Here is a 13737-nt window from a genome sequence, read left to right as displayed (position 1 = left end):
CCCTTCTTTTACACCTCTTGACCTTTGACCTTTGACCCCCAGCTTCGACATCCCAACTCGTTTTGACGAGGGGGCCCGATGTGCCGAATATCGTGACCGTACGTCGAGCGGTTAAGATTTGTGCTCAACTGTTGACGGACGCACGCACGCACGCACGCACGCACGGACGATCGTGCGATTCTACAAGCTGCATCTGACTATGTCAGATGAGCTAAAAAAAAGAGGTGCAATTTGGTGCATTCTAAGCTATTCTGAACACATTATATGAGAGCGCACGTAACCTATGAGGAACAAGTAAACTATGATTATGAATATGAAATGATACAAGTATTCACATTTTTTATAGTAATACCATCGAAAACGAGGCTAATGCCTGGAGCGTGGCAAAGATCTTGAAGCTTACGGTTATATTTATCTTCTGTGTATCAATGATCGTATGAATTTGAAGTTCATACATTTGAAAAATACATAATTCAACCAAAGATTTAAAAAATATTATTAGTTAATTATTTTTATATGCTCTCATTTGCATTAATAACGCTTTTAAAACAGCATGAAATGCGATTTCAACGAAAGCACTTTCCTGGTGTAGAATACAAACGAACACCCATGCGTATGCATGCATAGGTATAGCGCCCTTAATTCGCTACTGGAGTCAACATGGCGCCTGTGGCGCTCAAGTACGTGGCCAATCATCTTCCTAACCTGTGTTTATCTATAGGCCTTGCCAAGATTCGCGTGTTGACAGTATCGTAAGTAGGTGGCGTTGTGTTTTACGTTTGAAGCTTTATATCGATTTTAGTTCAATAAAGAGTAGTTTATTGATGGAAGAACAGTGATTTTCGTCAGCGAGGCAGTGTTTTGGACAAATTTCTGTGTGGCAGCTGAGAATTTGAACGAGGCATCCCGCCTCGCTCCTGTCAATGCAGGGGAAACACTGTATATGTGGCTTTATAGCAAGCCTCTACGTATAAGGGTTTGCGTTCCTACATGTATAACTCGCAGAATTATTCGATGCCTAGATACATTCCTCACACTCATCAGCAGGTACATGCCTTCCTAAGAATAATTAGAAAAGCCATGCTTAGGCACGCCACAAGGCAAGGATTGCCCCCCCCCCCCGCATCTCTGGCGGGTTTGTACGCGCAAGCATGCTCGACACGCATGCTAAGCATGCGTTATTATCCACGTAACCGTGGGCTACGCAGTAAACTATCCAGATCCAGATCCAGACACTTGTGTGCAGTAGAGCTTCAGTGCAGTAGAGCGCCGCTTCTTATGGTTTAGGATGTACGGTAATGATCGATGCGCGCACCGCCGCACAAATAATCAATAGTGCGAGCGTGCCCACGCACGCATGCACGCGCGCAAATTATTCGTGGGAAAGGTCACAAATATATTCGCAATAATAATAACTTGCTAGTGAGCCCTCATTACGTAATTAAAATGTCACTGATAAATACGGCATGGAAGCGTGGTGCAAGAACAATCGCACCGCATACATGTACAACCAATATAAGGGCGCGTGAGCACACGTGCCCCTATCGTGCATGTATCTGGTGCGGTTACACAGGAGAGATAGCCAAGCAGAAGCAGCAGAGGGAGGGAGAAGAGAGAGGTAGAGCGACAAAGAGAGAGATATTATAATATATACATATATGAGAGAGAGTGTGTGAGAGAGCCTGTGAAAGAGGAAGGAGAGGGAAAGAGGTGCCACGGCTTCACCGTCACGTCCGTTAATTTGCCAGTTTTTGAGAAGTGCAGTGCAGGTAATAAATTAAGCGGTGAGCAATTACTCCAGCAAAGAGAGCATGCTGCGATCTACACGCTGGTGTTGCCGCTGCTGCCACCGTGCAACCGTCGCCACGCGTCGCTGCTAGCGCACGACTCTTGACACTGCAGTGCTATTCCCTAAGCTCTCATGCACAGCGTAGAGCAATCCTTGGTGACACTGCAACTGTCACATGCTGCTATTGCTAGTCCCGGGGTGACGCGATGCATTTCCCTCACAGTTGACAATCAAGAATCCCACTCGCTCCAAAGTGTAGAAATAAAATTGAATGGAATTAGCAACAGTGAATGAACAACTTGGCCATGGAAAGTCGCAAATAATGAGCGGGGTCTCAGTCACGGCTTTTTACTACCATCCCCCCGATTTATTCACGACCGCGGCCGAATGCAGTTATTACTGGTGGGAAGATGGATCAATTTGCTATGTACACTTCCCAGCAACTACTCTTATCTGCTGAGTTGTAGCAATCTCGATCCCTAAGGCTCTTCCAATGAGTAGAGTACATGTGGTTTCCGTGGCGACAGTCAGTTGCTAGCAGAGGGCATTCTCGCATATAAAGTACCGAAGTGTGACGTCACGGTGGCATGACAACGAACCCACTGGTTCTAAACAACCCACTGGCTCCATAAAACACGAGTGTGTGCGCTGCAGACAGCGGTAAAGCATCGGTAGCAAGTCGATATTACAATATTTAATTTTTTTTAAATTTTTGTTTTGTTTGTTTGTTGCTTTTCACTTCCATCCTTTGGAAATCTATAAAAACTGCAATAATGACTCTCAGAATGATGGTTACAATCGGGTACAAAACACGACACCATTTTCACGCAGTTAATGTTACCAGAGCATCTATATGATTGTTTAGAACCAGTGGGTTCGTTGTCATGCCACCATGACGTCATCACTTCGGAGCTCTACAGGATGCTGGTCTAACACAAGTTTTAAAATTCCTGGGGAAGAGCGTGATACCCATTTGTACAGCTGTGTCGACGGAAGCAATTGAGATTAAGTGCCTTGCTCAAAGGCTCAACAGCTGTGACTGAGGCAGGACTTTGATACGCTTCAGCCCGACCCCACGAGTGCTAGCCATTAGATGACACTCCTGCACGCGTTTACGTTCCTAACGGCGCGATGTTTTCGAGTTCCGCCACTAGCTGCTCGCTCAACTTATATCACCAGCACTGCTAGCACTACCGCCGAGTACCTATCTAAATAACACAACTACCGACTATCTGCTACACATCCTGTCTGATAGGATTGCTCATGGCTACATGAAGATGTCAGCGTTATGTGTCGCACACGGACAGCACCGCTGCGAGACACTGCTTCACTAGTGTGGCGACGACCCGCAGTGCTGTTTTTTTAGTTGGCTTAAACTCGACACCTCATATCGAAACGGTGCGTGGTGGATGGCCGTGTTGACCACGTATTTGCTAACTAGTGCTAATGGACAGATTGCATCGCCCACTGGTAAATGCGTCCAATCTCGTCACACGAGGTGTGTGTGCGCGCGCGCCGAGAGAAATATCTCCCAGCATCGGGTTTGTTTGTATCTGCGAGCTTTTTCGTGTTTACCAAGAGAAGCGAGGAGACTGACTGGCCCTGGTGCCCAGGGGCTCTCACTCTCACAACTCGTTCACCTCACCATGCAATTTACGGCGTCGGGAGCTGTGTCGATCAGTCTACATTCACGGTACGCCCACACCCTGTTACTCCCCGAAATCATTGACATTATAGCAAATTTATGTAAAATCTCTCTCTCTCTATCCCTCTCTCTTTCTCTCTCTCCAACTATCTTTCTCTTTCTCTCTCTCTCGCTCGCTCTCTGCTTCTCTCTCTTCCAAATGCGTACTGTACATTACACTGCACACTGTAGAATCAACGCTTTTTTAACCACTTAACTGATTCACTGAACTACTGCGATGTCCATAGACTTTTTCACCCAGGATTAAGAATGAGAATCGCAATACACTTTAACTGCACGGTGAAAAAACAACTCGTCCAAACAAAAAACAATCAGATATCTGCCAGGCAAGCAAAACAGTGATTGGCTGTACATGTCAACCAGTGCTATAATTTATAAAGTTGCCGGAATTGGACATGAAAGAACATTGGAATGATACTAAAAGCCAATTCACAATGCCAATAAATACCTTGGCATTTTATCACCAACTGGAATCTTACTCGCTATTCTTATTCAAAACATCAATAGCATGTTTATTTGGCAAAAACCAATGACAAATTTCTAGACCGGCATCCAAGTAATTCTCATTGTTTTATATGTAGCTAAAATTTAACAAGCTGAAGGTACTGTCCATAACACTGCAGATGAGCAGGCACGTTAATGGACGTGGAACGTAACCCAATCTCATACTCTCGTGAAGATAAGCCTAAAGTTCTTATAAATGGCGAAATTTAACTGATGCGCTCTCACAACTATAAGTATAACACTCCAGGGTGCGAAATTAACGTGAGTCTGGAGTCAAATAGTCCAGGGCTGATTTACTGTCGGACTTCCTGATTTAACTGTGCGACTCCCTGAAAATTCTGCTATACTAACAAGTTCGTTCCAGAGCACGGCCTCACGGAATTACCATATTTTTTCCAGCAAATGTCCAAAGAAAATTTGGCAGACGTGCATCGCATGAATCTTCAAAATACGCACATGTATGCGTTATTGTTGTTGTGCTTTAGTTTTGAACTTCAGACTGCGGACTCCCTCATTTTGCTACGGACTCCCTTAGGGCAGGGAGTCCGTTGCACTCCCTTGTTCAAAAGTTACTTTCTAACCCTGCACTCCCTTCTGAACTTGGTACTTTGAGTGCAATATTAAGATTTTCGTGCTTGAAACATGTCAGTGTTACCTACTCCATGTATAAATTGGAAATAGAAAAATCACTCTACCCTTGGAAGGTTAGATGTTATTGGTACGAGCACATCTTCCTAGATTCCTACAGCCAGCTATTCAGAGTTCATACAAGGTTTAATACGAACAATGGGTGAATCCACAGGCAAATGGAACGTTTCAATAATAAAATGATGGTAAATAAACATGAAATGTATTTACTACCAGTCTCAATATATGTATCCTCTGTCGACTATTAATTTCACATAAATGCCGTTCGATAAAGTTCTCCATCTTACTGTGAGTTTGTGTACAGTGGCGTGCGTGCAACAAAATTGTGTTGCAAAGGAGTGTCTGAACTGCATTTAGGGGACACTGGCTGTTACCAAATAATAGGCAAAGGAGAATAGATAAGCATTAAAACTTTGGTTCAAGGATATAACAGCTGTCCCCAATTCATTTTCGCAATGTACGACATGTGCAAATGTGGACAGCTCTTATATCCTTGGGCCACAACTTTAGTAGTAAATATATTTCGTGTTTATTTACCATTAGTCTTTACGTTATTCTTGAAATGTTCCAGGTGCATGTGGGTCAATCAATCGCGGATTGTTGAATAGCCAATACCTACCCCTCACAGTCATACTGATGTGCTAAGTAACAAAATTATTAAAGGCAGGCATCTCAGGAATATCTCATTGATTGAAATCAATCAAGCAGCCATAACTGCCCCATTTCCCACCCCATTCCCCATTTCCCGTCTGTATGCACCAGGGGCCCGTTGTCAGAAACATCGTAAAGTTAATGCTAATGTTAATGCTACCGTTTTGCTACGATAACACTTACGACTAATGTTAATGTTACGAGAGTAGCGTTGACAGAAACACATCGTAGAGCTCTACGAGCAAACTCACGATAACAGGAACTTCATAATTTCATGTCACAAGGCTGCTGATTGGATGAGAATCAATCACAAAATTCAAATTCATACACATTTATTGTACATCACAATAATTTATGCATATTATGATGGCTAACCACATATAAATAATATTTGATGAAAAATGACGTGGTCATGAATTTATTCTGCACAACAAGACAAATTCTCACACTGTAACACGAGACGCGAGAGTCGTGCCAAGCATGGCAAACGTTTAAAACAAGAGAACAAATGCCATATGCCATTTGTAAATGTATTGTTTTGTTTTATTTAGTGTGTAGATAATTAATGATTTGACAGGGTTTTCAAGAAAAAAACACATTTTATTCATTATTATAAAATATAATATACTATAATTGTAAATTCGTAGTGTCAATGTGTTATTTTCAAATCTTTAAAATATTAAAGTTACGAGAGGGTCTGGGCTCTCGTAATGTTAAGAGGATAATTTGCGAGGATTTTCGTTCTCGGTAACATTATGATGTTTCTGTCAACGGTGTAACGAGTGAAGTTAATGTTAAACGATCATTGCGAGAATTTGCTCAGAAAAACTAAATATAGCTGAATATAGTCTCACCTGACAGCGAAAATATCACTGATTATTATATGACTGTCATTTTTCCCACACGCTGATTGGTCAAAACCCCTCTTATAGGTCTAAATATATTGCGATGTTCCACCATAACCTACAGAATCCGTGCACGCGAGGTGAATATAACAATCCAAAACCCGCGTCGGGCGCCTCGCAGGTGAATATTATAATCCAGGAGCCTGTGCGTGCAATTTTTGACCAATCAGAAGCGCGATTGTCGTTGCTCACTGGAGTGAAAATGGCAGACCGACAGTGTAAACAAACCGGCTTGACAAATTTGGACTGTTTCCGATGACGCAGCTGAAAACTAAGTATGGATTGGTGGCTAACACATGGTTAAGTTATAAAAAATGGTCATATAAAAAACAGTTATTGAGACTATTTTCAGTGAATACAGAGATTTATTAAGCTCGTGAAGGCGATATGTTCCCCGCCGTCCGCCTCGGGAACTTATCACCGTCCGGGTTAATAAATCCTCGTATTCACCTGAAAATAGGTCCAATATATTGTATATACACCAACATCAAACACCAATATTTATGCAGTTATAGCATATTGAAATTGATTTGACCACATCATACCGCTATAATCAAATGAGTCAGGACTTCTCAAAAATCACAAAATGGCGTCTCAAACAAGCGAACATAATCAAAACAAAGGGGCATCTCTATTTGTTCTGTGATACGTATTCTCGCTGCGCAGTACGTCACGAGGATTTGATCGCAACTCTCTCCCCGTCTATCGTTTATAGTCCCTAGGACCTTTTGAAGACTAATAGTAATATTTATGAAGTTACACTTACACTCTTGTTTGTGTTACTGCTACTATGGCACCTCTGTGTTTACATCTGTACCAAAAATCCCTTCCGGGTGCGATTTTTGCAATTATTGTACCCTTGTTGACGTCTCCGCGGTATCTGCAGAGAAATTGCGAGACATGAGCAGCGAAAATCAACAAGAGAACGCAAAATGTAATCGTGCAATAAATTTTGTCTTTGCATGCGTTCTATAGACATTTTATGTTATTCATTAAACAAATTTACTGTTAATCAAGCAACAACGGTTAGGCATCATGAGAGTTTAGACGCACAATAATTCTGTCCATATAACTTTTTTATATCTGGTGAGGGTATATTGGGACAGAACGAGGCTTCATTGAAATTTCGTGAGATCGATGCAAAATGCATCCTGAGAATGCGGGCCCGTACGACGCTATTGGCGCGAAAAAAAACGGCTACCCGTTCCGGCACTCTACATTGGCTTAACCTTGGCTACTGATATGTGTATACATGTATTCACTTCAATCGTTATTCACTTCTTAAAAGATTGTTTTTCATAAACACCGCTTCGTTCAACTTTCCTAAATTACATCGCCATTTACAAACAATCAGACCAATCACAGCGAGTCTATCAGGCCTCCTGCAGCGCCACAGATACAAGCGAGAACCAGGGGCTATTGTAAGACTCGCTCTGATTGGTCTGATTGTTTGTAAATGGCGATGTAATTTAGGAAAGTTGAACGAAGCGGTGTTTATGAAATACAATCTTTTAAGAAGGGAATATCGATTGAAGTGAATGTATACACATATCAGTAGCAAGGTAAAGCCATGTAGAAGGGGACGGTAAGTTTTTTTTCGCGCCAATAGCGGCGTACGGGCCGCATTCTCAGCGCATGCATTTTGCATGCGATCTCACGAAATTTCAATGAACCCCGTTCTGTCCCAATATAACCCTCACCAAAATATAAAAAAGGTTATATGGGACAGAATTATTCGGTCTACATGAGAGTGAGAATAAACACTAAAAAACGCTGAAAAAAACTCGCAATGATCGCTTTAAGATTAGACTATTAAATGTTAAGACTAATTTTGTTTCTGACAACGGGCCCCAGACTAGAGTAGTAAAGTACACATTTACGGAGGTTTGGGCAAGAAACTATACTTACTGCTGATTCTCAGCCCTTGCATGGATCCTCCAGAAGCAGGTACTTTTCCTGGTTCCGCAAATGAAGTAGTCCTTGCTCGAGAACTACTCATAATTCATCAACCAAATGGCACAGCCTGTCCTTATCGATATTTAATGAGGCACAATTAAGAAGTAAACTAAAGAAGATTGTACTCTTAGGATCACGTTAGAGAGGCACTTATTTTCACACAGTATTTAAGTGTCCACTAAAAGGTCTATTTCAATGTGCCAACCTGGCGAAAGTTGGTCGGTAGGGCCTAGCTGTATTTCTGCGATGGATCAGTGTCACAGTGAAACATGGCAAAGCAGGAACGACCGACTACACTGCCCAACCTCGTAACTGTACACGATGCACACTTTATCGCTCCGACTTGTAATTCAATATGAAACAATTAACCCATTTGATAACGTATCGCCCCATCCAAATAGGCAATAATATTATTTGACTATACAGTTGATATCAGGTTATAAAAACCAATTTTGTAGATCGAAATAATACTTCACTCTGCAATGGCTGCACTCGTTGACACTGACGTACTCGGCGAACTTCGTAGCCAATGAAATGGCTGGAAAATAATGACCTTAGTGACCTCGTCAGTTTCCGCCACGCTACATTATTGCGTACGTCATCACATTCTGCGTAATATGGCGGCCCGCTTGTAATATTGTTATTCAAGCCAAACATGCATAGCATCATGCATGCATCCTGTTAATGCGACCTGATATTTGTGGAGTAATTAATACTAAGCAAAAATATATTCGACATGAAACCGCCGAAGCGAGCGAGAAAACCTGTTGAGAGGATGGTGGTGTCGCATAGACGAACTCAACGGTACCATCATAGGAAAGATAAAGAAGGGAGGTGGACATACACAGAGAAAAAGAAATTAGTTGGTGCCATACAAAGGTTTGATCATATGTCACACACAGGGCCCTCAAGGGGTAGCTTTAAAAATGAGTGAGATTTATTTTGAATCAGAAAATCTAACTTCTAAGGCCGGAGGCCAAGTTACCCGTTACCGGGTTACTCTTCGCGCCGCAGGCGTGAAGCATGAAGGTGGGTGGTTGGGTGGAGGGACTCGGGGAGGGGGTAAAAACATTTGGCAATAAACAGTCGTTTTGGGGGTTGTGGTACTTAATTTGTCATAATTTGCTTTAAACTCGCCTAGATTTTTCGAGATTCCAGCAGGCTCCGCACCCGGCCAACTCTGTGAAAGGATATTTATAGTAACGTGTGACGTCAGATTAGCAAAATCAGTCACTGTGTGCGCCACAAGTAAGAAATCTCGAGATTCCCGTGCCCCGTGTCCCGCGTTTTTCGGCAAAGTTCGGCTAGATCAACCCACTCCACGCAACGAAGAAAAACTGGATTCTTGCAATTGCGTGAGATTTTTGGGGACTATCAGAAATGTGCGTGAGAGCGTGAGATTGTGCGGAATTGCGCGAGTCTCACGCCAAATGCGTCAGGCTTGTGAGCCCTGATGTCATTGGCATCGAAACGTTGTATTACTTGTAATAAGGCCTGTGTTTCGAGAAACAATAAAGGTGGGTGACTCACTAAAGTAATGACTTCATTATACTCATACTTCACGACACTTCACACTTGTACTTATAGCTGTACCTCGGACTATCAGTATCACTAGTATCACTATCACTATCACCAGTATCATGAAGTTGTCGAGTTACCACTGCGAGATTACGATATTAGTCACAGTCGATATCACAGTGTGTCTAGGAGGCAATAAGTAATGCTAACTTTTGTACACATGTCATGGACAGCATGGAAATTCTGTCGCATTAGCATTTGGTTATGGCTTAATTAAATATTGATCTACATAGATCTGTGTTTGATGAAATCAATAATTTATTTTTCTAGGTATGGAACAAAAGACATTAACACAATCACGACCATGGTGAAATCTAAGAGCATGGATGAGGTATTGCTTTGTTAAAAAATTTGCTTAATCTTTGAGACAAATACATTTTTTGCTGTGAGGAGGTAATCCTCAAAGTAATGCCATATACTAGTCATGTTTTGTTAATGCTTAGAATCAGCGGTCACTGACTTCGTTTCAGATTCAGCAATTCTTGAGAACACAAAAAGCACATGCACGATTGAGACTAGGTAAGTATTGTTGTAAGATGAGCAGTATTTTTAGCTCATCTGACGAAGTCAGATGCAGCTTGTAGAATCGCATGATCGTCAGTGCGTGCGTGCGTCAACAGTTGGGCACAAATCTAAACGGCTCAACGTACGGATTCGAAAGTTGGGACGTGGGAGGGGGGGGGGTAATCCGAAAACGAGCTGGGATGTCGAAGCTGGGGGTCAAAGGTCAAAGGTCAAGAGGTGTAAAAGAAGGGAACATTCCCTCCGTAACTTAAGGTATAGGGAGGTAATGCAGAATTGCGGCACAAATCTAAATGGCTTGACCTAGGCTTGTGATAGTCGGTGTATAGCATCATGGTAGGAAAAGCCATCACTGTGCCGAAATTGGAGGTCACAGGTCAAAGGTCAATGGGGCACAGGGCAGATTTTAGACATTTTCTGAGGACATGGTCCGACGGAGTGATTGCAAAACTTTTTTGTTTCAGCGGTGACCTAGCATTTTTATGGCTTTATTGAAAGGACCATGAAATGTACTTTCTGCTGACATGCGAAGAGTAAGTGTCGGATAACCTTTTGACCCTCAAGAGGAGGGTTAAACATGGATTTGTTGACTGTTAACAAAGGACTGAACTGCTTTTGCTATTGTGGATGTGAGGCTACAGTTGCACAGTTCAATTGCAAAGGCAAATGTTTGTTGAACAAGGTTTACGCTCCTTAAATCATATTATTTTCTAAAGCAGTCTGTATTAGCACCCTGAGTAGCACCCTGTATTAGCACACTGTAATGAACCCTGAATGCTCGCGTGGGTAGGCAAAAGCATGGGGGCAGCCAATTACGCATGCATGGGGTGAACTGGCACTATTCTAATCATAATTATTGCCTGGCAACCTGCAATGCAGATGTGTTAACTCACAGCTGAGCGAAATTCTTGCCTGCCTGAATATACTTGGATTTCAGCAACTCAATGGAGTGAGGTTATCACACACGAAGGGTGAAGCCATCTTTGATTATTGATGACACTTGCACATGCCATCTCGCGGCAACTGCTTTTGCTATTAGAGCCCCCTCCCCCCACTCTCCCCCCACCACCACCACTATGCTCGCGCTCGACGCATATCCATGATAACATGTTAATATAGCGAAGTCATTAAAGTTACACAGCTGTATCTTTATTACTGTACTACCGGTATAGCAAAGCCTAGCTATCATAGATTTTAGATCTGTATTAGTAGTATCCTAGATATATGCTCTGAGCATGAACGCGGTGATGGGAGGGTGCTCTTCATTCGTTTGCCAGTGAGTTTAGCATCAGAACACCTGCCGTCAGGTGAGCGCTGTCGCTCTGCGGCACTTGTTCTATTAGTGCTATAGTTTGTTATTGTAACGTTCATTGCCCGTCTGAATTGATAACCTATGGACATGGTCACCAAGTGTAACATGCTTTCCTGTGGTGTTACATGGCCAGAATCTACAAGGATAGCAACATCAGCGGCTAATCTAGCTGCTTAATATGGGCACCCATGGCAAAAATGGGGGACCGTTGGCGAGCGAAATTTTGGCGTTTTATGAATTTTGTAATTTTGGCGTTTTGCTAGGGGTCGTAATTTGGGCGCCGGTATTCAGTATGAAAAATGGCTTGGATTAGGACCTGAACATCCTAAGACTACATGAGTCTGGTATAACGACACCCGTAGGTTCCTTCCAGATGTCTCACGTGAGCAACAACAGAATAGAATGCAGAACAACAGAGCTAAAAGGTGCCCCACACACTCAACAAGGTGTTTGATTACCAAGATATGCTGAACATATGCACACACAATGCATACAGTGCATATATTCCAAGACTAGCTAAGAGATCTTACATTAGGCTCAGTGTAAACGCCATGCTTATCTTTCGTGTCACGCACTACACTAAACTACGCGAATAGAGAACTGAGCTCAACCTATTGCATCGCAATATCACACACTCTACACCACAATGCGTGTTCACAGCCATATGTAAAGTTCATACTTCAGAAGGACAGACTCCAGTTTCCACGTGCGTATGCTACCGTGCTCGGTTACTGAATCCCCAGGAACGTGCATACTGCATAAGCTAACATAAACTGACATAGCGGCGAGCCTTGCATGAATAAAGCCACGGCACGTGTTGCGCATGCATGCAAATTGGTTTCATCCTACGCCAGCTGTAGAACTCGCGAATTCGGGGTACTGTAGTAATACACTAACTAATTTATAACTAACAACTATAGAATCAGCCTGACACACATAACCATCACAATCTAATTTAAAACTGCATAAAGTTATCGCTCACTTATGGGATAGCATGCGTAGCAATTGTGTTAATCAAATGTTTTTTCTTTGGTTTAGAACATACCAAGCAGGTTACCAGAGTGCCATCGGCCCACATTGAGGTTGGTAATAATTCTCTATAGAGAGCAGACAGTGGTGGTATTATGTTTTTTCTCTAAAAATCAATGGTATTGCTCTATTTGCAATGAAATGTGGAATGCCGATGTCATGTATTTATGATTTCCAGAAGTGGCTGCAGCTATGTGAGGAAGTGCTGGGAACAGAGCCGGACCATTCTAGCGTATATGCCAGGGTCTGTATCTTCCTTTGGATATGCCCTCAACAAAGATGTCTCTACTACTGTGCAACCAGAATGATTTGCTTGAATTTCACTGATGTTTCACGGTCCCAATCAATTCCTGAACTTTCCTCTGTGTGAGTAACAAGGTGTCAAAATTAAATTGCCGAGTTTTGTCACGTAGATTTTCACGGAGCTTGGGAAGTCACAAACTGCTGATGAACCTCACACAGAGCAGCTGAGCTGGGAGAGGCTGAACAAGTTCATTGAATGCCTGCTGTCAGAGTCGCCGACGCCTGACCTGACACCCATCGGTAATCAAACATTTTGAAAACACGTTGAAAGCAGCAGTAGCGCAGTGACAACTAGCCGAGTAATATCGGCGATGACAACCGCATGGTTTATGTCTTTAAACTAGTCTGAATAATTTTAGTAATTTAATTGTCAATTTAATGTAATTTTAAGTCGTGAACGAGCGTCTGGAATAGAGATTGGGCCCGACTCTACAGACGTACTGCGCTACACCATGTTGATGACTAGGTTATTCTTCGATGACATTGAGCTATGCTGTTATTGACAAACCTGTGAATGATTATTGGGTAGAATACTAGATGGTGATGACACTGGTTATATCACAGGTTTGTGCCCATAACTGTTGCACGGTAGTGCTGTGCGTCGGATCCGATAATCCGAATCCGATCGGATTCGGATTCGGATCGGATTTACAATTTTTAAAGAATCGGATTCGGATTCGGATTCGGATTCAAAATTGTCGTCGGATTCGGATTCGGAGTCGGATTTTCAAAAATGCTGTCGGATTCGGATTCGGATCGCCGGGATCGGGAGAGAGGTGTGCGTGTTTGTGTTGTGTGTGTGACAGAGAGAGAGAGAGAGAGAGGGAGTGTGTAT

The 13737-nt window shown here is 42.6% G+C and overlaps 2 protein-coding genes across 2 annotated transcripts in view; one reads left to right on the top strand and one right to left on the bottom strand.

Moving 5' to 3' along the window:
- The window catches only part of LOC106810529 (glycogen synthase kinase-3 beta-like), a gene marked incomplete in the record, with an annotated part of 29863 nt that extends 21196 nt beyond the window's left edge, over positions 1–8667 (bottom strand). The window contains 1 exon segment of the mRNA XM_014813909.1: positions 8111–8667. Coding sequence (XP_014669395.1) covers positions 8111–8201 — 91 coding nt within the window.
- An 81-nt stretch (positions 8668–8748) lies between these two features.
- The window catches only part of LOC106810533, a 6432-nt gene continuing 1443 nt past the window's right edge, over positions 8749–13737 (top strand). The window contains exons 1-6 of the mRNA XM_014813916.1: positions 8749–9037; positions 10007–10067; positions 10207–10255; positions 12609–12652; positions 12778–12843; positions 13013–13142. Coding sequence (XP_014669402.1) covers positions 8895–9037; positions 10007–10067; positions 10207–10255; positions 12609–12652; positions 12778–12843; positions 13013–13142 — 493 coding nt within the window. The 5' untranslated portion in view covers positions 8749–8894. The remainder of the gene's footprint in view (positions 9038–10006; positions 10068–10206; positions 10256–12608; positions 12653–12777; positions 12844–13012; positions 13143–13737) is intronic.

The sequence above is a fragment of the Priapulus caudatus genome, unplaced genomic scaffold (assembly GCF_000485595.1).
Source record: "Priapulus caudatus unplaced genomic scaffold, Priapulus_caudatus-5.0.1 Scaffold449, whole genome shotgun sequence".
In the NCBI taxonomy this organism is placed as follows: domain Eukaryota; kingdom Metazoa; phylum Priapulida; class Priapulimorpha; order Priapulimorphida; family Priapulidae; genus Priapulus; species Priapulus caudatus.
This window is presented reverse-complemented; position numbering and strand designations above follow the sequence as displayed.